Genomic DNA, 27,034 nt, shown 5'->3' on the forward strand with positions numbered 1-27,034 from the left:
GCATGTAAGTTTGACCTTCCCGGCTCCCTGCCCTCCACAGCACTGTCAGTTTTAATAAGCTGTAATCCCATAGCTACGAGCGAGACTAATCAAACTGCAGAGAGCAGCCTGTTCCTAATCAGGAAGGCACAGGATAATCATTTAACTCTGTGGTTTCTCAGTGAGCTCCAAGCTGCCTCGACAGGGAAAAAAAAAAAAAAAATCCTGGATAAGATAGTTGCTTACACACTCGAATCTTGACCTTTTGATGGTCTTTGTTTGAAATTTTTATGAAAATGCTTTAATTACGCAAGTCTTTGACTCAAAAAATATTTTAGAAGAATCTTTTCCCTTTATTCCCAGAGAATAATAAAGTATCGCTCCCTCAAGGCATTTAGGGCACCTCCCACTGATTCCCTGAGTCCACTTGAACTGACTACAGACCTCAACCCTTTCACCACCACGCAGAGTGTGATTATAGTCCCCAGACTGGGGGTGGAAGAAACTGGGGGATGTGGGATGGCAACTCATGTTGAGCACCTAACAGGTGCCAGCAGGGAACTGTGGGCTACACATGCCAGGGCCAGCCATTCCCTGTTGGAGTGGGCGCCAGGCAGCGAGGCTGCAGTGAAGCTCCAGAAGCAGCACCCCACACCTCAGGGTCACACGGTGCTTGTATCTTCTCCTCCCTTCTCTTAGCACCTTTCAACCCAGGGGCAAGTCACAAGAGGCTATTTAGTGCAATGGTTAACTGCAGAGTTTTAGTAGTTGCAGATGCAGCTAAAGTTTAGCTGACTAGTGGTAGGCCCTTAGGCAAACTACTCAGCCTTCCAGGAGTTCTGGTAGGCCCTCAGGCAGGCTCCTCAACCTTCCTGAAACTCAGTGCTTAACAAAGGAATAATAACAACACCTCACCTCATAACCACGCTCTGAGGGTCAACGAGATCTATATGGAAAATGCTTACTAAGGTGCCTCGTACATTAAAAATGCTCTCCATAGGTTATGGTTATTATTATTTTTATTATATGCTAACATGGCCTTAAGGCCCCTATTTCTATAATTTAGAGAGGTACATTGCTGAATCTCCTTGGGTTCTGCATTTAGTGTGAGTGCACTTAAAACAATGACCACAGATGAAATAAATGTAGGAAAAAATTCTCTTCCAATGGAGAACATTGCTAGTACCATGGAAATTTAATAGTTTGTTTAATAGACTCGCTACTATTTACAGGAAACAAGACAGTATATTTTTTTAATTAAAAATGTTTATTGGCTATCGACTTTAATAGGCTTACATTAAAGGAAAAAAAAACATTTTTTTCAAATGTGCTAATAAGAAAAAGACCCATAAAAATGAACAATGTTGAGCAGAACATTGTTCAGTGTTTTGAACATAAATAAAACTCATAAATTTTATATGGATTCTGGGATATTAATACTCCTCCAACAATGGATTTAGCGTTGAACAGGAATATAAACATATGAACAAATCTAATCCAATTTATTTCAAAGCAAGCAGATCCTTGAGAGCAGAAACTCTTTCATAACTACCCTTGCCATTCGTGAAGGAGAGATTATAGGAATGTCATGGACATACCTAAACCATCAAGAAAAGAAAAACATATAGATACCTAACACATAAAAATATAGCAACCACATAATAATTAAAAACAATGTTCAGTAATCCCCACTGAAATGACCAGACAGAAAGACATAGCCTAAGAATGCAAAACAAATATATTACACACTCCTAAAAAAAACAAAGGCATTTTTTGGTTCTGTTGGTTGTTTTTACAAAAACTTATGTATGAAGTCTTACAGAAAACATGACAAACATAGAAAAGCCCAAAGAAAATAAAAATCACCTGTCACACTATCAGCATGTATGTCACTTCTTTGATGAGAGCAGAAAAAATTCATAGAATCAGAGGTGATCCAGGAAGGTCTTCCCAGTCTCAGGATCTGCTGGTGCCAATTCACCAACCACTTCAAAATTCACAGGCCAAACCTCTTTCTAGGCTCTCAAATATCTCTACTGTTGCCTGATTCCTGGCACCACCGCATTTTTCACCAGGCCAACAGTGATCAGTAAACAAGGACACAAGGAGGCTACGACTAAAGTTTTTTATCCGCCCCCGCTCCCCGCACATTACAGCTATATAGAATCTTGGAAGTTCATGTAGTCCTACCCACCATGCCTGTCCCTGTCTGTTCAGGAGGAAATTGGCACGGAGAGGTTAAGTGATTTGCCCGGGTGTCACAGCTGAGTAGAGCTGAAACCCAGTCTTCCAATTGCCAGGCCAGGGTTCCGTCCAAGTGAACACATGGTGAATGAATCTCCCCAAGTGATGGGGCTATAGTTATTATGTGCTTAGACTATTAATGAGCCTGAAGGGCAGACCACCGTGGATCTGCACGACTGGACGAAAGCATCTAGGCAAACTTGCAGCTCATAACAGGCAATGGGATGGGCTCTCGGGAGTCAAGTCACACACAGGTCATGTGGTCAAATGAAGGCCAACTGAACACAGAAGCATCAAGTGAGCCCCATATTCCATGAAGATGAGAGTCTGGGTAAGTCACAAGAGCCTTCTCTGACTGACGGCAACAGTGAGCAATTGGAAAGCGGAAGTGTCCAAGACGCTCATGAGAATATAAGGATTAAAACTAGGAAACTCTTAAATCAGCCAGGTTCCTTTTACAGTCAACAGCCATGTGTCTACAGAAGTCGTGCTGCTCATGACCATTCATCTCTTTCCAAGCTCTAATCCAACTCAGCAAACCCACACAATCTCATCACCCCTACTTCAAGGCTGTCTCTTCACAACTAAAGCTTTTGTCTTTGACTAAACGAATCTCCATTGACTGAAAGAGTTAGCACTGAAATATTAAAGGTCATGGTTCAATTTTTTCTATCAGTGGGGGGTCACTTAAATCCTTAGAAGAAATCTCTTTTGCCTCATGTGGGCAGAGTCTGGTATAAACGTTCCTTATTTGAGCAGATGTTATTCTCAAATATAAATGATTAAAGCTAAGATCATCTCTTGTTCCCTTCTTCCCACATTATAACAGTGGGACAGGCTCAGTGTGAAGAGTCAGACTTGCGTATGCCAGGTCTCAAGATGCTTGCCTGCAGATGAGCTCTTTCAACTGTGCCAGTCTGTCGCTTTTTAGTGCTTCCCGGATGGAGTGGAAAAATCCAAAATAGTGCTCAAAGTTGTGCATCATAAGCAGGACCCCAGCCAACAGTTCGTTGGTCACCAGCAGATGGTGGATGTACGCACGAGTATGATTCTTACAGCAGTAACAGGAACACCCTCTCACAAGTGGATCAAAGTCCTCCTGGTACCTGAGAAAAGAAGTTCCAGTGATATTCCAGAAAATAGGGAATACGAGAAACCCACAGCCTAGGCTCTCTATTTATTCTGTGGGTACATAACCAATAATTAATAACATCACTGGCAAATGTGGCGCTGGTCACCTGCTTAGGATGACAGTGTGGTAAAAAGTTAACCTAGAGCACGAGTCAGGAGATTCAGGAGTCTTCCCCTGATAGACATAACCTCCTGGACTGAGGCTTACACAAGAGCAGCAAGAGAGTCACGTGGTCACTCCCGCATGCTGAGCTTCGTTAGTCACACTGGAATGGCACACCATGGCAGTAAATGCTGTTCTGATGAATGACACACTTCTCCCACTCACCACCAGAACTAGTATAGAAGACATGGTACAGCCTTCTACTTGCAGAGCTTTTTGTGATTTGCAAAGCACTCGGACATACACTGTCTCACTTAATCTCTGCAACCATCTTTGAAGACAGGCATTTTATTGTCATTTCCCAATGAAGACTTACCTCGGGGGGGTCGAGAGGAAGGGCTCCAGAGCTACCATGCCTAGGTATGATGCCCAGCTCACAACTCACTTGGGTGAGTCAAAAACACTCCAGCACAAAAGTGAGAATACCAAACTCACAGAAAATCCACTCAGTGGCTCACTAAGTACTTACTACTTTGGGCCAAATACAAAGTTACAAGATTTCTTACTTCATTCTTTACAGAGGAAAATATTTTATTAAGATTTATAACCTGCATATAACTAAGATAGCTTAAATTCCTTAGAATTGAAACACTTTGTTTTTTATCTTGAAATCTTTATTTTGCTCTGACATTATTTAAAGTAATCGGAAAGAGTAAAAGACACCAGACAATGGATTTGGTCTAATCTTTCTGACAGTCCTTCTAAAACAACAGTTATCTAGCCTTGGTTTTCTGACAAGACAAAGTACACAAATTCATCTGCAGAAAAAAAGAGTTTCTGGAACTGAATTTAAGAAGGCCCAAATAATATTCAACTATAAATATTTTATGAAGTCATAAACTGAAAAGGGAACAGTTACATAAACTTTTAAAACAGACTGAAATTACAAAGTCAGATATCAAAATCTAAAAAAATTCCTTACTTTTTTTCCTTCAGATTAATTTCAAATGATGTCATTTCTTGGTTGCAACTGGTTGTTTTAATTTTCTTTGTCTGATCCACATATTTTATTTCTTCCTGTGTCCCATTTTGTTGTAATACTGAAGGACAAAGCAATAAAAAGTCTTGAATGAGAATCAGATAAAGACTGGCTTTTGGGAGATTATTTTACATACATTTTATGCTCTTTGACCCTGTCATTCCACTCATAAGAATTTATCCTAAGGAAATGACACCAGAAAAGTAGTAAAATGGACCAAGATGATCACTGACATATTCTCCATAATATCACAATTTGGGAGATTCAACAATGTCTAAGCAAATTATGGTTACAAGTACATAATATATAATCTTACTGTCAAGGAGTTTTTTTAAGAAAATAGTTGAGAGGGCAGCCCGGGTGGCTCAGCAGCTTAGCGCCGCCTTCAGTCCAAGACCTGATCCCGGAGACCCGGGATCGAGTACCACGTCAGGCTCCCTGCAAGGAGCTTGCTTCTCCCTCTGCCTGTGTCTCTGCCTCTCTCTCTCTGTGTCTCTCATGAATAAATAAAATCTTAAAAAAACAAACAAACAAACAAACAGTTGAGAGTGTAAGAATGTGTGTGTGTGTGTGTGTGTGTGTTTGAGAGAGAGATAAATTTGTGTGTGTGTATCGGAGTTATGCCTTCTCATCATTACAGGCAAATTAATTGTGCTTTGTAACTGCTTATGTTCCAAATAGATTAAAAGAAGAATATGTTTTTTTTTTTTTTAAAGAAGAATATGGTTTTAATTTATGTATTCCATTTGGAGACCCTAGCCTCCAGGGAACTCAGATTATCCAGAACTAAATGGGGACTTGGGTTGTTCCCTTGAACTCTTTAAGAAAGAACACTTCTGATATATATGGGAAACACCAGTTACTATGCAAAGAGCCAGCTGTCTTGAACAGGGGCAAGTAGAGAAGTATTATTGGGAAGGAGTAATAACAAACTCAGGGTCGGCCCAAAGAGAATGGGCAGACAGTCCTAAGAATGTAATTTTGTCCAGATCAAAGGAAAAAGAGACGTGACTTGAGCATTGAGCACTGGGCTGTTTTAACTTTGCTGCCATGAATTTGCATGCTGATGTGGGAAACCACAATAATGCCCTGGCTTTTTGGAAAATCCTTGTCAGTAGGGGGAACTATATTGGTTCCTGTATTTGGCAACTTATTCTTTTGTAATTTTCACTTTGTAATTGGCAAAAGATTTTAATTTACCACATATATACACATAAATATGATTAACAATACTACTCTAATGGAAAATGTTCAAACTATTTCAGTTTTCCTAATCATGAAGAAAACAGCTTTCTCTAGCCAAAAAGGAATTTGTTTATTCCGGAGAACTCAATATCAGGTTGTTAAGTTTTAAATATTCACGGTACAGAATGACTAACAGTTATCCAAGTCCTTGTGGAAATAAGTAAGCTTATAAATGAACATTTATAGTGTTTGTGGTATGCTTTTTTATTCATATACATTATATTCTGGTCAATTTTAAGGACAGCAAAACTGACCTCCTATATATAAGAATTTGACCAATCTGATTTTGTTTCCAGAAGTAATTCAATTTAGATTGATGGTTAGGGGGCTTTACAAAAACTGTAACATCTTTTGGATGAAATTTTAATAACTTGTGGGGAATAAAATGAATCTTTAAGGAAGCCTCTGGCCCAAGTTATACGTAGGGCTGGCGGTAATAAAGAGTTCCAAGGACAACAGGAAGCAGGAAAGGAAAGCACACCTGTGAAGGCCAGAGGGCAGACTGGGCGTGCAAATGTTCTCCAGAAAAACTGGCTAGATGCTCTAAGGGATCCCAGCCCAAAGCTCACATCCCAATTCCTTTTCTACTGTCAATTAAATGTCACACTTTGAAACTGATTTTCTTGACTTCGGAATAAGCAATATAAGAAAAGCAATATTAGCAGAGGAAAACACCTCTCCTACCTCTTTGTGAAATAAACAAACAAATAAATAAATGGCCCATAAAAGCAATAGTAGGGCAGCCCTGGTGGCTCAGCGGTTTAACACTGCCTTCAGCCCAGGGCATGATCCTGGGGACCCGGGATCGAGTCCTGCGTCGGGCTCCCTGCATGGAGCTTGCTTCTCCCTCTGCCTGTGTCTGCCTCTCTCTCTCTCTCTCTCTCTCTCTCTGTGTGTGTGTGTGTGTGTGTGTGTGTGTGTCTCTCAGGAATAAATAAATAAAATCTTTAAAAAAAAAAAAAGCAAAAGTAACACTAGGATCAGAAGGGGTGAGACTCTTTGTATTTTGATAGCATGTGGTTTGCAAAAAGCAGGCAAGAGCTCCTTTGTGAAAAACTGAATTAACTTTTACTAAGTAGTTCAAAGGTGTTCTGTTCTTAGACTTGCATCACTATTCACTCTGAATGTTCTTTTTTCATATTGTTAATAGAAAGGGTTGTTTTTCTTGGTTCTGCTCACCATAAAATCACTTCCTAGTATTGATGAGCTACAGGTATAGCATTAAGTACCAGTGTTGTGTGCTGACATGCTAGAGCATACAGACAACAAATAAACATGTAGTTTTATAAATGGCTGGTGTTACAGTATGCACATATTTCTGGCTTGTGACTCAAGGCAATAATGAAACGGAAATAGAAGAAACTTGAGGATAACACTGAGACTAACTTCGGAAGACCTACGTGTCTCTTCAGGGTTCGGCTGGTAATCAAAGCTGAAAGTCAGGGCACATCCCCGCTCTGTCACTTGATAAGGGAAAAAACTCTCAAATATGTCCACTCCCCTTTCAATACACTCGAGCACCTCATCTGGCCGGCTGACTCCACAGATAAGCCTATACAAGAAAGAACAAGTAAGAACAGTGACATGAGGACAATGCCAGGAACAAAAGCAGATACTTTCCAGAGAGGATTAAAACTAGTAATAATGAGGGTGCCTGGGTGGCTCAGTTGGACAAGCTTCTGATTTTGGCTCAAGTCATGATCTCAGGATCCTGGGATCCAGCCCTGAGTTGGGCTCTATGCTCAGCGGGGAGTCTGCTTCTCCCTCTTCCCCTCTTCCACTGCCCCTCCCCCTGTTCATGCTCTCTTTTTCTCAAAAAAATAAAATATTTTTTAAAAAGCAGTGATAACAAAGCCCACCAATCACAGTTGCATGGCACGTAACGGATAATAAGGTATGGTAAAAAGAACATGGGATTTTGGCAGCAGAGAGACCTGGGTTCTTATTGTGCTACTTTGGGAAGGTTTCTTAACCACTCTGGGTTTTAGTTTTCTAATCTTAGAAACAAGAGCAGTAATACAGACCTCAAAGATTTGTTGTGAAGATTAAGGAGATATTTGAAAAAGCAAACAGCGGAGTTTTGGGTCCCAAAGAGAAGTTCAACGTAGTTTCCTTTCCCCTCCCATTCCTTCTAAACAACCTCTCTAGTCTTCAACTGAACTTTATAGCCTGTCACTACACAGATTTTTTTTGAGGGTACAAAGCTATATGTCAACTATATGTCAAATTTTTAAAAAAAATTTTTTTCAAAGAGTGCAAAGCTGTGTGCTTTATTTCCCCCTTCAAAACTTTCCATATTTTAACTGTATTTTGCCTAGGAATTCTTTTTTATAATTGGTTCAAAGAAAGACATTTTTTTATCTACTGTAGTCTTCATAGATTCAGTTACAAAGCAACTCTAGCTCTCAGAATTTCAACTCTGCCCGTAAGATCTGAGACTACTTGGCTTTCTTTATTCTTCTTTTATTTTCTCCACTAATAAAAAGTCTGCATGGTGGAACGAGATGGTATTTTCAGAGGTAATAGGTAAGGCATTCTGGGAGTGATCATGCCACTCAACTAGGTTTTGCCACTGAAACAAGAGGGGGAGGTGCTCTAGATCAGGGCTGGCTGGCTGGCTGGCTGGCTGCTATTTTTTTATGTTTGTTTTTCTACCCATAGTCCCTTTTATGAACTGGCAGAGAAAAGCTTACAGACTCCCTGATTTCTAGGAGAAGTCCAAAAAAGGCTTATGTAATATTAAACAACCAGAACACTTAAATAGATGCCGGTTTTTCTGACTACAGTTTCCTTCAACTAATGTAATGTTTTAGAAGTCCTCTCCAACTGAAGCTGGCATTTCTGCGCACGTAGAGAATGAAAACAATCCCAGCCCTCAAATCCAGTAACAGACATCTGTGAGTGCTTAGCTCAAAGAAGTCCAGAAAATGACTAGAAACACTAGTGCTGAACTGTTATCTGCACCAGAACAAAATCAGCACAGGAAGGGGAGCAAAGGACACAGGAGAGCTAGGTCAAAACTGTGGACCAAGTGCTGCTGGAAGTAGCCCATGCTGGCTGATGTTTACAGGGTTACATATGTACATAAAAATTCATTAAACTTTACATAAGATTAATACATTTTATTGCAAGTTATACCTGGATTTTTTTTTTAAGTGGTAAAATTGACATATACTATACAGCATCTAAACAGCCCAAGGGCATAAAGTAGCATTCTATAACCAAACTTCTTGATAGATCTATATGAAAAAAGCAAGAATATTCATACCAAGTTGGATGAAAAACTAAGGATTGAAAACAAAAAAAGAAAAGAAAAACGTGGGTAGTCTAATAAGACATCGGTGCATTCAGAACTTTGGGATTTTGAGCTCTGAATCTTGCATATCATTTCTCTACACCAGTAAGTACATAGTGAATCTTCTGTATAAGGAAAGAACCAGTCCTGCCAATGTTGCCAGTCCTCTTGATTTCAAAAAGTGACTTAACTACCTGCCTCAAATCTAAGAACTTCCTCAACATCCTCATTATTACTACAGCCCACCTTCATTTTGCTGGGCACCCCAGATCTGTCCTCAGCTTTCCTTGATTAAGGCTAGAGTTCCACATGATTTTACACCTGTTCCCAGGCACCATGTTAAAATGAATAAAGAATAAAATTGGCATTTGGCACAAAAATGAGGGGAAACAGTATAACACTTGCCCTCACTTATGAGGATCAAATAAACTAATTCACACAGCAATTGCACTCAACTATGTTGTGAAATCAAAGGCAGGACATCTGTGATGGAAACTCTCCCCTGAGTCTGCCTTAGCAGACTCTGCACAGAAAGGACATAATCAGATCATCAAAAGACATGCCCAGTGTAGAGACTCCACATAATACACAATCACCAGCACTCCTGCTCTGCAGCCCACAAGGTGTGGCCTGCATCCTAACTGAACACTAGCCTTGGCTTGTCCTCCGGCAGTTCTGCAGTGACCGATGACAGCAAGTACAGTCTAGTTTCCAAGGTTGCCGGATTCCCTTGAAAGCCATCCAGGAGGAAGCCACCTACGGGACGCTTGGCTGTCTCTCGTGCTGACCTCAGTCTCTCCTCCATCACATCTCCACCTTCAATCACTCCGATGATGGTACTTTTCTGAAGGACCTAAGGGAAGAAAGGACTGAATGCTTTTAACTGTTTCCAGTAGTAGAGACCTTTGTTTAAATGAACTTCACATGGCAGAGATCTCAGTGCAGCTGCTACAGTTGAAACATGAAAAGGGGATGGGGCTCTCTCCTCCCCGAGAACCTCTAGGGCTCCAAAAAACACAACTTGAAAGCCACTCAGATAGGTGAGAAAAGACTGAGGAGAAACTGATCAACACGTGGAGTCATGTTTGAGCTTAGATTAAATTAAACACAGGCTGAGCAAGTATGAGAGGGAAAGGACAAAAGGATCAGTTTTCATTTGTTAGCCCTGCTTCAGGCAACCTCCAAGTCTCTGAGCTAGAGATAACTTTAAGAACTTTGTGGTTGAGATAACTGACTATCCGTTTGGAAAAAAATAAATAAAACTACACTGCATACCACGCACAAAAATAAATCCCACATGGCTAATCTAAAACATACAAGAGTTACACAAGTATCAAAAAGATATATTCAAGTTTTTATAATCTTGGGTTAAGGAAGGCCTCCTTAAGCAAGCTAAAGCTTACCAGAAAAGGCTAACCTATTTGAGTACAAAACTTCTCTAGTGAAATATACTCTCAACAAAGGCAAAGGAGAGTTTGCTGCTTGTTGGTATAGACAAATACTTATACTATAGGAAACCTCCAACAAATCTTCTAAGGAAATGACAACCCCATAGAAATCTGGGCAGATATGTGACTATAAACTTCAGAAAAATAAATGTGAATGCCCTGTACATATATGGAGAGCTAACTCAACCTCACCAGGAAGAAAACACAAACTGGAAGCAGTTAGATACCACTTTTGCACATTGCTTAGACAAAATAAGTAAAAGATAGCAATGCCACGGAGGTAAAAGTGTAGAGAAATGACACATACTCTGGTAACTAAAGAGTAAAAATTAGTTCAGCTTCTAGGAAGGGCAGGTAGACAATACTTCTCAAAATGCCAATGATTTTATCTTTATGTCCTAAAATTCCACTTCTAAGAATCTCTCTTACAAATATATTCATTCATATGCATCAAGGTATATTTACAAAATGTTTAGAATGATGAAAAACGGGAAAACAGACACCAATAAAGGCTTAAATGAATTATGATACATTCATAGTATGGCTTCCCACGCAGGTGTTTTTCTTTTTTTTTAAATGCAGTAGATATAGCAATATACGCATTGACAAGGAGTTTTGAGAGATCACTGATTAAAAATAAACACATTTCTGAATGTGTTTGTGATCACATATCTGATCATATTCATGTAATGAAAACTCCATACAGTATGTATGTATGTATGTATGTAAAAACTATGTGTATGCAACTAAAAAGTAAGGCTTCCAAGGAAAAACGCAAATCAACAGTGGCTCTCTGGTAGGAGAGAGGAATGGAAAGGAAGCCTGGAATGTAAAGAGGGAATCTCACTTATCAATTTAAGCAGGAGAGTCACAATCAGAAAGAATGCTTGGGCTGCTGTGTGGAGTATGATTTAGGAGTATGGCTAGAGGATATCTAGGAAGCAAGTTTAACATTTAACAGTTCAGGTGAGAGACAAAGAAGACGTGGGCTAAGGCAGTGGCAGTGGCAGAAGGGGAAGGACAGGATCTGAAACTTCATCAAAAGGTATAATCAACAGGGGCGCCTGGGTGGCTCAGTAGGTTAAGTGTCTGCCTTCAGCTCAGATCATGATTCTGGGGTCCTGGGATAGAGCCCCTTATCAGGCTCCCTGCTCAGCAGAGAGTCTGCTCCTCCCTCTCCCTGTGCCACTCCCCCCTCCTGTGCTCTCTCTCTCTCTCCCCTGCTTGCTCGCTCTCTCAAATAAATAAATAAAATCTTTAAAAGAGCAAAAAAAGGTACAATCAACAAACTTGACCAATTGGCCATGGAGAAGTTAAAAAGTCTAGGATGATTCCTGGCTCCTGTTTTGGAGGTCTGGAGAGACAATGGGAAGAGCAAAGACAGGGAATCCTAGGAAAATAGTGGAGGATGAGACAAGATAATCATTCTGTTTTGTGCATTCTGAGTTTGAGGTTATCAGCAGCTGAGTACACGGACCTAAAGTTATGGACATGTGTGATACAAATGTGACTACCCGGGCTAGAACAGCAGACACCTGGCACACTGCTGCCACTTCCCACGGCAGACAGGGCTGACAGATACTCTCTCCCTGCTGCACCCAGGCACAGCTCCAAGCACCTTGGGATGAAACCCCTTTGCCATCCTTGGCCTAGGAGATAGATAGAGAAGAAAAGAAAGCCTAGAACCTTGAGGAGCTTCAGTATTTAAGGGCATTCAGGATAGGAGGATCCAGTGAGTAAAAGAGGAAGAAATCATAGGAAAATGAAAAGATGTATGCAGACATACAAAGCAGGAAGTTTCATGGGCCTGCCCCTTTACATGACTGGCGCAGCCCTATCTATATGGGAAACCCCTTTTCATGGACTAAGAAGTATAATCATACAACTTACTATCTAAAATGGAACACATGTGCTCTCTCCACCAGCCATCCAAGATGCCAAAAGGAAAGAAGGCTAAGGGGAACAAGGTGGCCCCAGCTCCCGCTGTCATGAAGCAGGAGGCAAGATGGTCGATCCTGTTTGAAGAAAAGCCTAAGAATTTCGGCATTCAACAGGAATCCAGTCCAACAGGGACCTCACCCGCTTTGTCAAATGGCCCCACTACATCCAGCTGCAGCGGCAAAGGGCTTTTCTCTATAAATGTCTGAAAATACCTCCTACAATTAACCAGTTCACCCAAGACCTTGGCCTGAGACTGCCTAACAGTTACTCAACTGCTTAAGCTGACCCACAAACGCAACCAGAGACAAAGCAAGAGAAGTAGAGACTGTTGGCCAGGGCTGAGAATAAAGCTGCCAGCAAAGAGGATGTCCCCACTAACATGCCACCTGTCCTTCAAGCAGGGGTGAATATTGTCACCATCTTGGTGGAAAACAGAAATTCTCAGCTGGTAGTGATTGCACATGCTGTGGATCCCACTGAGCTGGTTGTTTTCCTGCATGTCCTGTATCATAAGATGGGGTTTCCCTCCTACATTATCGGGGGAAGACTAGGCTGGGACGTCTGGTCCATAGGAAACCTGCACCACTGTTGCCTTCACACAGGTTAACTCGGAAGACAGCAGCTCGGGCAAAGCTGCTGGAAGCTATCAGAAACAATTACAATGACGGATATGATGAGATCTGCCGTTACTGGGTAGGCAACGTCCTGGGCCCAAAGTCAGTGGTTCACATGGTCAACCTGAAAAAGGCAGAGGCTAAAGAACTGGCCACCAAATTGGATTAAGTGTGCGTTCTTGAGTTTTTTGTACATAAAAGTAATAAAAAGTTCTCTTTCAAAAAAAAAAAAGGGACACATTTAAGAGTAAAGGGGGACGGTACTAAATAATCATGTCAAGACAACAGTATAATCATAGGGATAGAAAGAGGGACCAACACACAGCAATAATGTGAAATGGTAAGGCTGATTAGCACGGAAGAGGGACCTGAGGCTCATCCGGCAGTTCTAATAATCATGCTGTCATACCCCCTGTCCTCCTTTCTAGTCATGTAAACATTACTCATCCTCCAATGATAATTACTGGCGCGGAACAATTGCTGGTGAGTAACACTAACAATTAGGACCCACGGCAATGTCCCAATGTCCCCACGCTGAACTCTCACTGCAGATATTGAGAGTTCTATTCAGAATGACAACTAAGTTTCTTCTAATCATTTTATGTATACTAACTTAATTAGCCAATTACATTTTTTTTTATTGGCACACTCAAGATAACAATATTCCTCAACCTCAACACGCTTTGTCACCATTGCCCAGGATTACTCCACATAAATGATCTCAACATCGAATTCTCCCCTTCGGTCACACTTTCCCTTCTCTCACCAGCTCTGGTCTCTCCTAGTGACAGCATTCTTTCTGAGCTTCCTTCACTCTGCTACCATGATCTCTGAGCTACTGGCACAGTTTCATCCTCCCCACCCCATTATAACCAGCCACCATCAACAAGCATTTACTGAGGGCTTACGTATGTAGGATATTCTGCTATGTGATGGAGATACAAAATAGAGACACTCAAAAATGGAGTTTAAGGAAGTCACAATCTAATATAGACAAACACGTAAAGAAATCATTGCATTATGATATAACTGGAGCTATAGTGCAGCCACATACAAATTAAAGGGGTAGCAAAGGAAGAACAGAACTTCCTGGAAGGGTCAGAGACAGTTCCCTAGATCGATGAATGGAATGGGATGAGCTAATGTGGAGCAAGAAAAGGAATATGGCTGGAGATAAGAAAAGAATCCAGACGGAAGTCCCTGTACAGCATCCGAAGAATGAAATAGGGTAACACCTCAGGGAACTGCAGGCAACTCAGAGGGGCCAGGGTGTTAGCCACAGGAAAGAGCAGTAAGCACTCGGCTGGAAGAGTATGCAGAGGCCAGGTCACAGCAGCCCATCCATGCCACATAAGAGTTGACAAAGAGAGTCATTAAATTCTCTTAGGGAAGTGACATGGGTTCCTATTTGTGTTTTAAGAAGATCTCTCAGATAGCAGGGCTGAAGATGGATTGCATAGAAATGAGAAGAGACAGGGGGAATTATTTTAAAGGATAATTGTCTACATAAGAAATGAGGAGGTTATGCCTCAAGGTGGTGATAAGAAAGATGGGGAGGTGGGGCAGATCCTAGATATATTTAAGGAGATAGAATCAAGAAGGAGTAAACAATTGGATTTTAAATGGGTATTAAAAGGAGCCTTGAATGTGGAATTTAAGAAACAAAATAGATGAACATAGGGAACGGAGGGAAAAATAAAATACGATGAAATCAGAGAGGGAGACAAAACATACGAGACTCTTAACTACAGGAAACAAACTGAGGGTTGCTGGAAAGGAGGTGGGTGGCAGAATGGGGTCACTGGGTAATGGGCATTAAGGAGGGCATGGGATGAAATGAGCACTGGTGTTATATGCAACTGATGAATCACTAAACTCTACTCCTGAAACTACTAATACACAATATGTTACTTAATTGATTTTAAATAAAATTTTCTTTTAAAAAAAGAGCCTTGAAAGACACAAATTTCTGGGCTGAGGAACATGATGATTGCTATGAACAGAGACAGAAAGAAAAACAACAGGTCTGAGGAGATCAGATACTGAGTTTGGCTACCACTGAGTTCGAGGCGCACGTGAGGGATGCTCTCGTAGAACCCAGCTGAAGTCCACTTGATGTAATTCTGAAGCTAAGCCAAGTGAGCTTGATTACCCATGTGATTTCAGAATTATTCACCAATTAAAACCAAGGAGAGGCTGCTCAGGGAAAACATCCAAAGTGGGGTGGAGAGCCTAAGGCAGAATCCTAGAGAGTCAGAATACTTACAGTTCAGGAAAAGAAAACAGGAGAGTAAAAGACACCAGAAAGTGAGAAGCAAGAGGAGGAGCAGAGAAGGTGGTAGTATGAGAGCTTCAAACAGAAAGACGTGGTGGGCGGTGCAGCCTTACCTCTGACTCTTCCTGCAGCCGCAGACAATTATCCAGGAATAGAAGCGATCGATCAACAGACTTTCTGGCCCTTTTTATGGAAGCTGCTTCCTCGAAAGATGCCTCTCCATCTGAGAGACACTGGAACCAGTCTGGCTGAAGGGCCTGCTGAATTGCCATGAACTTGGAAGCAGTCATTTCTACTCGTCCCCCAATACCCCAGACAGACACAGACTGCCATGAAACAAAATGATTAGGAATCAGCAAGAGGAATATGCAAAGCAAAAGAGAATAATAAAACGATAAAGTAATACTGAATTTAATTCTTTACAAACAGATGGTGGCAATTCATTATCTTGGACAGATTGGACTATATTCCAATTCCCCAAGGACCTTCTCTATAGCTCATAGAGACCCTTCAGTGGCTGCAAAGCCAGCTTCCAAGCTAGCTCCAAGAATTCTGTTATACTTTTCCAGCCCAGTCTTCCATTCTCCGAGACCCCATTCCAACACATGCTGTCCCTAAATACACCATACACTTTGATCTTTCTGTTTTCGATCACTGTTCCTTTTGGCTGAAATGCCCTTCCCTACTTCTCTGTCTGGTGAAATACCATGCATCTTTCAAGACAAAGTTCAAATATTATCTACTCTATTGTGCTCCAAAAACCTATCTGGGCATAATCCATCACTCACTCTTCCAAGCTCTTACAGTAATTTGTACTTAGTTCTTTTATAGAAATGATAGTACTTATAACTGTACCATTGTACAATTGTCTGACTATAGAGTATGCCAATCTATGTTTGTGTCCCAAAAGCCTAGTCTAGGGCCTCACACATTATTGAAGATTAATAAGTGTTTACTAGATTAAGTTAAATACAGATATAAAGAAGTCAGATACATACATAAGCATCTCTATATAATGTTCTTTCTTTGGGTATCCTTCTTCTATATTATCTTTCTTCCCAGAAGAGATTGACAGGGACATAAATGGGGAACCTGCATACAGTCTTTATTCTGGCCTCAAGCTTAAGAACACTGTTCAAATGAATCCTTTCTCCCTTATAAATGGGGTAGATAACTGAGGTAAAAATATTTTCTTTCAGATTAAAATTACAAAATAAAAAATTTAAAGCAGAAGAATAATTTAAAATACTTAGGTAAGATTAATAGATATCGTTGACATGAAAATGGGTGCAGGAAAAGTAGTTGCATTTGTAAAGCAGCAGCATACACTGAGGGCTTGCCAAAATGTAGTCCGCAGGGACAAGACCAATGTGCCATGTCTCAGGTGGAAACTTTTAATGAAATCTTTTTGATACTGTTCTTCACTAGCTAACATCTCTGGCTGTGCACCCAGCTTTTCAAATTCTGTTCTAAAAGCAAGCAGTATTACACCGAGATTCTACTATATATAGTTATACATGTGATAACACTCATCAGCAACTTTCCTAGCGCTTCCTGAGGTTGTTAAAACTGCAAATAAAGCATGGCATAAAAAAAATATTGCTTTCTACCATCATAGCAATTTCTTTTTTTGCCATGTACTTGACCCTCCTTCATCCCCAAATTTTTTCCAACAATGAAAATGCTGAGGATATATTCCTTACCTTAACCCCATCTGCAGGTAGCCCTACTTTGATTCCTATAAACCACTCTATGTAGTGGGCTATTCATAAATAAGAAGAAGGTATAAAGGGGTCAGGAATGCGCTAGCATCCAAGGCAGTGGGATTTAGCACTGGAAGGATGCAACAGGCTGACTTTCTGGGACAAAGCTGCAGCCTTGGACAGCTTTCTGAGAACATACCTTGTTTGTGACATAACCAGCTGGGCAGGGGCTGACCGGATCATGCAGGGAACAGTACAAGAGCGATTCAGGCATGCCTGTATAAACACACAAAAGAAGAACTCCTGAGAGCATTTATATTAACAATTATGCTGTGTTGTAACAGAGAGCAGTTTATATGTGTACTGCTGGATAAAGTCTCTCTAGACATGTTCAACTGTTCATACTCGATCTTAGAATTCTAAGAGGCCTTATCGACATGAATGAAAAGACCACCTTTAAAACCTACTCATCTGAAAAAAGGATTGAATGTTCATGTCTAAGGACTAATGAGTTGCTACAAAGGAACAGACAAAGGAATAGTATACATTAAAGTATGAAGTAGAATAAAAGTGTTTAGTGGCATCTTAACCCTACTTGATTTGAAGAAAAACTTAATATCAAGTATGTTCGTTGTAGGTACCATCCAAAGGAACTAGCTACTGGAAAAACAAAGTGATATGATCAAAAGGTAATCTTATTAATAATAAAACTATCCCATGTTATGGGACCTAGGAGCAGAATGAAAGGAAAGCTACAGCATACTGAAAATGGATCAAATTCTCTTTAAGTTTCATTGACTCAAGATGACAATTTCTTAAGTTCTTTAGTCAAAAATATAGTCATTAAAAAAAATCCAAAAAAAATGCTTACTAGACCATATGTGCTTAAACTTCCTATGCTACCCTACATTTTCATTAAAAAAAAAAAAAAAACGATTTCACTGAAAAAAAAGACCCAGAAAATAAAGCAAGCTAAAAAACAAAAACAAAAAACAATTCTGCAGTTCTCCACCTATTTTCCACCATTTCAATTTTTACAGTTATCTCTAGAAAGCTTTTGCAGCTATTGTCACCTAATTATATGCTTGTATACTTTAAAACTGGTTTCAGTCCAAGGAAAACATTACATAAATTCCTCTACTTAAAAACAGGGCCTTGTGACTACCAACAAGCCATCATGCAATTTCCTTCAGAAGCAGAGGACTGAATAACCAATGGAAACAGAATTCTCATTCACTAAGTAACTCTTAGATATTGGAAGAAAGCTCAGGAGAAAGTGGTCTACAGAAGAATGGATTATCTAGGTGCCCCTGCTATGCTTTTCCTATAAACAAATGGACACATTCATCTGCATATAAAATCCTACTTCCAGAACAAAAGATAGTATTAACATACCAGAAGATAGCTATATACAAATAACTTCATCTTCTGCTTTATGTTTTAGGCTCAAACACGGCTAGACTGCTTTGGATCTTAGATATGTCCCATGCAGTTTCTTACCTCTGGGTCTTTGCTCTGTGCCTGGGATGTCTATCCACACCTGTCCACCACCACCATTGTGCCCACCTCTCAACCTGCCTAAGTCCTACTTTTCCTCGACTCAGATAAGGGACCACTTCTTCCTCCTCTCTCAAGAATCCTTTCTTTAGTCTGACCTCCTTCCACCATTACCCTACAGCAAGTAATGTGCTCCCCCTCTGGGTTCTCATGTGCATGTACACATCCCTAATCCTGCAAATGTGGTCACTATACCCTACTACAATTATTTATCTTTATCCCAGACAGGCTCTGAGCTCTATTGGGGAAGCAAGAGTTCTACTCATCTTTAAATCCCCAATATGTGGTTCTTAGATGCCCAATAAACGCTCATTAAATTAATGAACAAGTAAATGTATGAATGAAAGATCAGTCAACAGCACCTCCACACTTCAAATTAATACATCATAAGAGGGATCCCTGGGTGGCGCAGCGGTTTGGCGCCTGCCTTTGGCCCAGGGCGCGATCCTGGAGACCCGGGATCGAATCCCACATCAGGCTCCCGGTGCATGGAGCCTGCTTCTCCCTCCGCCTGTGTCTCTGCCTCTCTCTCTCTCTCTGTGACTATCATAAATAAATAAAAAATTAAAAAAAAAAAACAAAAAAAAAACATCATAAGGCAAACACAAATAACTCGAGTTTTACCTATAAACTTTCCAATTCCTTCCTTATATTCTGCTAAGACTTCATGGTGTTCTGCCCTGAAAGCAAAACAGAAAAATGCATAAAAATGAATTGTTCTACACATACTGTCTGCGACAACTGACACCCACTTCTCTACACTCAAACGAGCTACGTGACGGTAAACATAGTCTTGTACAACGAAGTACGCGGGTATTCAAGAGTCCCAACTCACTAGGCTGTGTTCTTCAGCCAGAAAACAGGTCTTCAACTTACAAGTAGTTCTGTGAGAACAGAAACTGGCAAAGATCAAGTGCTTTCAAATGCCTGATTTTCTTCCTCCCTTCTACCCTTTAAAATCACTGTGATTAAGACTGTATCACAGTTATTTCATCATATAGCAGAGGTTCTCCAATTAAGCATAAAGTCAGTATGTACATTACATCAAATGATCTAACTCCATTAGTTTTGTTTTCATAAGGTAGTACCAAGTATGTGTGCAGATACAGAGAAAGGTGTGAGGCTGGTGTGTGCAGCAGCCTCTAGAGTCCAAGTTTAATTCTCACAGAGCATTCCCTGCTATGTCACCTCTGGGAGTGGTGGCAATGAGGGTCACCATGCTGGCACAGTTGAATCAGAGGAACAGTGATGCAGCTCTGACATGCAGGTCTGGCCTGTGGCTTCCAGATTAGGGCCAGAGGCTGTCTAATAGTTGACATCTCCTAATTTCACTCTGAAAATCTATAAATGTTGTGCATATAATCAAAAAAGTCTTTCTTTTTACTGTACCTTATTAAGGTATCTAAGCTGCTGCCAGAGTTGATACTTAAACAATCGGATCTAACACTTACAACGAGGACAGTGTAAGCTGAGCCATGGCAGGAACCCCGTGGATAGTGTGCAGTGTCTGATGGGTCAGGTGTGGGGCAGAGCCGGTCTTGGTGTACAGAAGGCAGGCTGGAATGTCCATGGTGCGGTCCCCTGTTTTGCCCAGGTTTTTTATTTTTCCTAGGCGACAGCCATTAACTACCTTGGTAAGATTCAGCTTCATCCTAAGCAATTCCTCTAGGTCCTGCTAAGAAAACAACAGTAAACTCAGGAGTTACATGACATCTAAAGGCTAACTAAGCATTTTACAAAGAAAGTAAACGATTTACACGATGATAAATGACAACATGTTTATTACTACTTCCAGTGGATGATTGTTTTAGATATCAGGAAGAAGGAAATGGGAGAAGACACACAAGGGAATAAGACCCCTTCCCCCAAAGACCCAGAGCAAAAGGATGACATCAGCCACATTAAAATTCAGTCATGCAATTTTTATGTGTGCTGATGAAAATCAAAGGAAGGATAAGAGTAGAACTAATCTTTTTTTTTTTTAAAAAAGATTTTATTTACTTATTCATGAGAGACAGAGAGAGAGAGAGAGAGAGAGAGAGAGAGAGAGAGAGAGGCAGAGACACAGGCAGAGGGAGAAGCAGGCTCCATGCAGGGAGCCCGATGTGGGACTTGATCCTGGGTCTCCAGGATCCCACCCTGGGCTGAAGGCAGTTCTAAACTGCTGAGCCACCGGGGCTGCCCCAGGACTAATCTTTGGTAAAAGAGTCTGTACTCTTTTGCCAAAAGCTAGCTTTCAGCCCTGAAAATGCATAGAGAAGAAGGCCACATTCTTTAGGCCATACTGATTACTGATTTGATCCAATTTTCCTTTCTCTAACTTGAGAGAATACTAGGCAACACAACAATTTCTCCTAATATGTTATTAAGCAAAGAAAGCAGGTTCCAAAATGGTATCCTGGTGTTTATTAAACTATATGGAACAATATACATCAAAAGATATACAGAGATTTTCTGAGAAGTGAGGTTATTTTCCAATTGTTCTTATACGGTGTCCAAACAGAGGTGAGAAACCACATGAAACATACATGCAATTCATAAGCAATTTAGCATTACTTTTATCAGGGATCTTGGCAGACTAGACCCTAGTCCTTTTGTGTAGCAAGCCCTGGAGCTTGATCTTGTACATACACCTAGCACAGAACCACTCTCAGGGTCAGGCTCAAACAAAACAATCTCAAAGACTGAACTACAAAATCAGAATGCACATTATTTAACCTGAGAACCAAAAAGGAAGGAGGACCAGTTATTGTATTCATGCCCTATGGGGTACCGCACAGGAATCTAAATGCCACACGATCATATTATCTGGAATAGGAAGGGTAAGTAATGATTACATATGTAAAGACAACTGAAAGGAAACTCACTGGTTCTCTAATATAACCAAACTCAGATTCCCCAAGGTTAGACACAGGGATTGTTCAAGAAGGAAGCAGCAGCTAAATCTGGAAGCCCAGATTCTTGGCTTCCAAGACTTAGCTTTCTCTTGGGGACTTCTTAGACCTATCCTTGTGGAAGGAAACAATGAACATGTTCTAGGAGTCCCCATATTTTAATAGAAAGAGTTTCAAATGTGATTGATCATTCATTCATTCAATTCTGAAAGCATATTCTATCTCCCCTTCTCACCCTTTCCTCAATTGAAGAAATAGCTTCCTTCATTCTTTTCCCCAAGTCCGTTATTTGCTCTAGAGACATGGGCCACCATGTTCTTAGATGCAGAGATGGGTTCTCCTGTGATACAATGCACGAGGGTTTAACACCCATATTTTTAAAGATAAAATTCAAAATCCTCAGCTTAGTATACTGAACCCACTAGGTCAACTGGAGAGGAATATCCACTTGGCTTTCTCCACAGTGTAAGACTCTGATGCTATGTACTCACATCTGCTGTTTGGGGCTTCTCTCTCTGTCTCTTCCTCTCTCTCTCTCTCTCTCTTTTTATTTGAGAGAGAGAGCGTGCATGAGCACACACAAGCACAGGGAGAGGGAGAAGCTGGCTATCCTGCTAAGCAGGGAGTCGATGTCCGGCTCAATCCCAGGACCTTGGGATCATGACCTAAGCCGAAGGCAGACACTTAACTGTGCCACACAGGCGCCCTTGTTTGGAGCTTCTTAAGAGTCCCATCCTAATGATGATAAATCAACATGTCACCAAAGAAAAAAGCAAACAAGGAAAAGTAGACAGCTGCATTTAAGAAAGAGTATTATAATAGATAAATTGCTATTGTCAGTGATTTTCTGTATCGTGAGAATGAATACAATTATCAGAAGGTATTTTCTAATGCTGGAAAAAAATAACAAGCAACTTTGCCCAGAGCTAGAAGAACCACACTTTTCTTTCCCCATTCACTGTTGAGTTTATGGTAATTTTTATAAGTGCAACCATTTTCTAAGGGCTCAAATACAGCAAGATTTTATTACAGAGTAATGTAAGTATAAATACACATAAACATATATTCTCACACATGTTTTTTAAAACATACTTTGGGAGGGATATAATCTAAACCAAGCAAATTTCTCAAACAAACCAATAGTCTCCAAAATGTTAACTAATTTTTATTTCCCCTCATCATCACCCTTTTCCCGGTGGGTCACTCACTGTAGGTATCTTCTAAGATTTGTGGTATTATGATTTCTAAATATACATTCACACTTCACTTCCACAAATGGAATTTCTGGAAAAGTCTTAAGGAAAAACCATTAAAAAAAAAACTATCTGTGGTATTATGATTTCTAAACATACATTCACACTTCATTTCCACAAATGGAATTTCTGGAAAAGTCTTAAGGAAAAACCATTAAAAAAAAACTATCTGGAAATGGTTCATGGAAAAAACTTTAATAAGCTGTCAGTGGATCTAGGTCTTCTCAAGGGCTAACAAAGATTACCCCCACCTCTGGTAGCATTGTACCTGTCCTAACACTTCTAGAGCCACACATTCCCCGCCTCACCTCTCCAGCATTCCCTCAAGAAAGAAGGGATCTCTAAATGTTTTTTATATGAATTCTCTAAAGACTGTCATGGCAGATGACTATAACATGCTAAGGGAAAAGAGCAAGCTTAGGTGAGCACATTTTTTTGTGAAAGAAAAACTGGATACGTATTTATAAACACGTGTACACCCATACACCACAATGCTTCTATATGCATAGAAAAATGTCTGGGAACGCCTGGGTGGCTCAGTGGTTGAGCATCTGCCTTGGGCTCAGGTCATGATCCTGCAGTCCCAGGATCGAGTCCCACGTGGGGCTCCTTGCATGGAGCCTGCTTCTCCCTCTGCCTGTGTCTCTGCCTCTCTATGTCCCTCATGAATGAATAAAATCAAAAAAAAAAAAAAAAAAAGAAAGAAAGAAAGAAAGAAAGAAAGAAAGAAAGAAAGAAAGAAAGAAATCTGAAGGATTTCTAAACAATATGGCACCCTGAGTTGAGTTAGAAAGACACATAAATGATGGACTTTAGAATTCTAGAAAACAGTAACAGAAGATGTAGAGTATTCTAAAATCCTTACACTATTTGGGAGGGGGAGAGGGATAATGAATCATGTCAAGTATTAAGTATGTGTGTCAAAAATTTTAAAAGAAGCACTAAAAGATTAATAGCAATGCTTAATTTCTGATCCCATTGGTGAGGGATGGGGGATGACAAAAAAGAACTGGTTAATAGAATAAAAGGCAAGAAAAAGGAAAAGACACCAAAAAGCACATGAAATAGAGAAAATACAAAATAAGATGGTAGAAGTCAACTCAAATATGTCAGTGATCACAATAGAAGTCAACAACTTTACATAATGACAATTAGTAACAACTAACATTTATTGGGCATTTACTGTCCTTTATGTATTAACCCTGCTAAAATACATCATTATATCAACTGCGTAAGTGCATTTTAAGATTTTTTTTTTTTTTTAATTTATGACAGACATAGAGAGAGAGAGAGAGGCAGAGACCCAGGCAGAGGGAGAAGCAGGCCCCATGCAGGGAGCCTGACGTGGGACTCGATCCCGGGTCTCCAGGATCACACCCTGGGCCCAAGGCAGGTGCTAAACCACTGAGCCACCCAGGGATCCCCCACCTAAGTGCATTTTAATATAAGAAAACTGAGGGTCATAGAGTCACCATCTGGGAAGTGTCAAGCCAGGACTCGAATCACAGAAGTCCAGCTTTAGAGGCTGACAGCCTGTTAGAAGCCCCATCTTGTCCATATACATATGCAATGATTACACATTAACTGTAACGTTAATATGCAATTTCATAGTCGTATTTTCCATTTTGCTATGGTGTTGTCATTGTTTTTGTTTTCCCTTCTCTTCTTTCTCTGCCTCTATCCACCCTCCCAGCCTCCACAACCTTACTCCACACTTCGTACAAACATTTAAACATACTCATATATGGGGGTGGGGGATTTTTTATTATTATTATTATTTATTAAAAACGGAAACATACCGCAGTGTACGCACGTCTCTGCAGCTTGCTTTTTCCCCCAGGAGGAAAATGGATCTCCTTCCTGCAGAAGAGACACAGAACTAACTCACCGTTTTAAAAGAACTACGTCGTGGTATTACATAGCTCGGATGCGACACCCTTTGCTCAACCATCACCCTTCTGATGGACGCTCAAGTGACGGAGCAAGTCCCACCCACGACCTCTGCAAGAGTATGAGGGCGGGCACAGCTTCCCTCATCTCATTTTCACCAGTCTCAAGTCCAGTTTAGTCTAGGTTTCCTGGCAGAGCGCTAGGTTTATGTTGATTTTTCGCCGTTACAGCCCTCCGATGATTTAAGGACCATCGCTTCCCGTTTGCAGGTAAGTAAACTGAGGGTCTGCGTTACTAAGAGTCTCGGGTCTTGGGGCCACAAAGCTGAGTTCAAAGCTCCCTGTGTAGACCACTGCCCTGCCTTACAAACCCACGTATCCTTTGCAGGTACCATCTCCGGGGGCATCTAATAAGTTCAGTCTGTAAACATGGCTTTTCCCTCGCCCCGAGGCCCCCTCCAGCGGCCTGGTCCCCGCGCAGCCCTCGGCCCAGGGATTCGAGGTGGCCCCAAGTCTCCCAAGCATCCAGGGCAGGCCAGAGAACACTTCCGGCTGACAGCTTGACTCTCGAGCAGAGGCCGGTCGAAGGAGGCCCTATTTCCTTAGAGATGCAGCGAAGCTTCCACGATTTGGGAGAATTTGGACTCCGAGAACCCAAGATCCACCAGGAGGGAGCCAGAACCGGGAAGGAGACACAAGTCAGGGAGTAGCGCCCCGGTTGCTGCCACAGAACCGGAACGCGTCTGGCCGCGGCGCGACCCGTGCACCCACTGCAGCCCCCTCGCTCTAACAGGGAAACGGGGCACTTACCTGCACCCCTTCCGATTTATTCTGGCCTTGAGACCCCTCAAAACTCCTCGTAGTTCGCTACCACGTGTCCGGCCTGCAGCATTCTCGGCCCCCTAAACCACCGCCTCCGCTTCAGAGCCAATCAGGGAGCGCTGCGTCATCAGCCGGCGCCAGGAAAAAAAAAGCAAAGGTAATATGAAAGCGAGCTCTGGGGACCGCGAGGCCGCGGGAGCGCTGCTGTTGCCATGGGTTACGGAGCTACCGCGTTCCGTCCGCGCAAAGCCCCCTGGGAGTGGTGGTTCCGCGGCGCCCCCACACACGCCTTCTCTGCGGCCGGAGGAACTACAACTCCCAGGGAGACCCGGAAGCAGGGTCGGCAACGGAGCGCTCGTTCCAGCTTTGCGGTGGTCCGGGCCTGAACCTGGAAAATGCTGCTGGCGCCCCAGGAAGGGTGCTCCTCAAGGAAGAGGACAGGGCCGAATCGCTGGAAACGAATGACAAGGAAGCCGAGTCCCAAGGTGATCCATCCGAATCGGGAGCTCTAGGGGGGCGGGCGCCGGCCCCGAGGCCCGCCGGCGGGGCTGCGCTACCTCCGTCTTCCCCCAGGGGCATCCTTACCTGGCTCCCTCTCGCCTCGGCTGCCCTGGTGCAGGGGGCCTGTGCCTCGGGGGTCTGGCTACTTTATGGCTTTGGTGGGCTGTATAGTTGAAGACCTGTCTCCATCCCATGGTTCCTTGAACGGGAGACGGCAGGGAGTGCCCATCCCGGTGAAGAGAATTCCCGAACTCCCTGGCCTCCCATACCCACCCCCCCACAATTTTAGGAAAGTTCTTGACTTTTTTTTTTTTTTCTAAACGTCTCCCAAATTTTAGATCTTTAGTGGAGAGGGGAGGTCTTCATGTTAGTCTTCTCCTCATATTCCTCTTCTAATTTTCCATAAAGTTATCAAAAAGGAACGTGATCAGGTGTGTAAGAGGAGGGGGCACCTGGGTGGCCAGTGGTTGAGCATCTGCCTTCGGCCCAGGGCGTGACCCCGGAGTCCTGGGATCGAGTCCCGCATCCGGCTCCCTGCATGGAGCCTGCTTCTCCCTCTGCCTGTGTCTCTCATGAATAAATAAAATCTATTAAAAAAAAAAAAAAAAAGAATGTTAAGTGGATATTGGAGATATCAACACTTGATTTACTTGAAATTTTCTGAATTCAGCATTTCCCTCTTATATCTGTTACCTCCTTGGATGCATCAGCACCGAAAGACCCGGAAAACTGATAACCCCGTTTTGAACTTAAAAACGTACAAAAATGCTGTGTGCAAAGTCACAGTCACACGGTGTGTGCTTTCCGCAGACCACCTTTTTAACAGTCACAAAAATAAATGCTTTAAATGTAAGTGAGAGTACCAAAATGGAGTGGCTTCTCAGCTTTCAGTTCCAGAGCAGTTTTCACCAGCTGTTTCACCCTTAAGTTACACTTTCTTAAAAAAAAAAAAAAAAAAAAAAAAAAAAAAATCTGTAGACATGTGGCATTCTCTTAGGGCTCTAGGCAACTGTGCTTGCAGTTTATTCTAAATATACCAGCTAAATAATGCACCGGACATATTCCACTTGGTAAATATCTTGCCCCAGATACCAGAGGATG

General features: G+C 41.6%; 2 protein-coding genes across 4 annotated transcripts in view; one reads left to right on the plus strand and one right to left on the minus strand.

Moving 5' to 3' along the window:
• Positions 1 to 1,245: 1,245 nt before the first annotated feature.
• QTRT2 (queuine tRNA-ribosyltransferase accessory subunit 2) lies at positions 1,246 to 25,527 on the minus strand. 2 transcript variants are annotated; one of them, XM_041726681.1, is made up of 10 exons: positions 25,421 to 25,527; positions 24,521 to 24,581; positions 20,026 to 20,246; positions 19,199 to 19,254; positions 17,217 to 17,293; positions 15,428 to 15,640; positions 9,690 to 9,889; positions 7,142 to 7,293; positions 4,440 to 4,557; positions 1,246 to 3,329 (listed from the first exon to the last, which is right to left on the minus strand). In XM_041726681.1, the coding sequence occupies exons 3-10, from the start codon at positions 20,223 to 20,225 to the stop codon at positions 3,098 to 3,100; spliced, it is 1,248 nt and encodes a 415-aa protein (XP_041582615.1). In that variant the 5' UTR covers positions 20,226 to 20,246; positions 24,521 to 24,581; positions 25,421 to 25,527; the 3' UTR covers positions 1,246 to 3,097. The 2 variants fall into 2 exon arrangements, with proteins under 2 accessions (XP_041582615.1, XP_041582625.1); XM_041726691.1 differs by having other exon boundaries at positions 20,026 to 20,249.
• Positions 25,528 to 25,740: 213 nt separating this feature from the next.
• The window catches only part of CCDC191 (coiled-coil domain containing 191), an 88,655-nt gene continuing 87,361 nt past the window's right edge, over positions 25,741 to 27,034 (plus strand). For both annotated transcript variants that reach the window (XM_041723693.1, XM_041723694.1), the window contains exon 1: positions 25,741 to 25,917. In XM_041723693.1, coding sequence (XP_041579627.1) covers positions 25,828 to 25,917 — 90 coding nt within the window. In that variant the 5' untranslated portion in view covers positions 25,741 to 25,827. The remainder of the gene's footprint in view (positions 25,918 to 27,034) is intronic.

Source organism: Vulpes lagopus, chromosome 1, assembly GCF_018345385.1.
Source record: "Vulpes lagopus strain Blue_001 chromosome 1, ASM1834538v1, whole genome shotgun sequence".
Taxonomy (NCBI): domain Eukaryota; kingdom Metazoa; phylum Chordata; class Mammalia; order Carnivora; family Canidae; genus Vulpes; species Vulpes lagopus.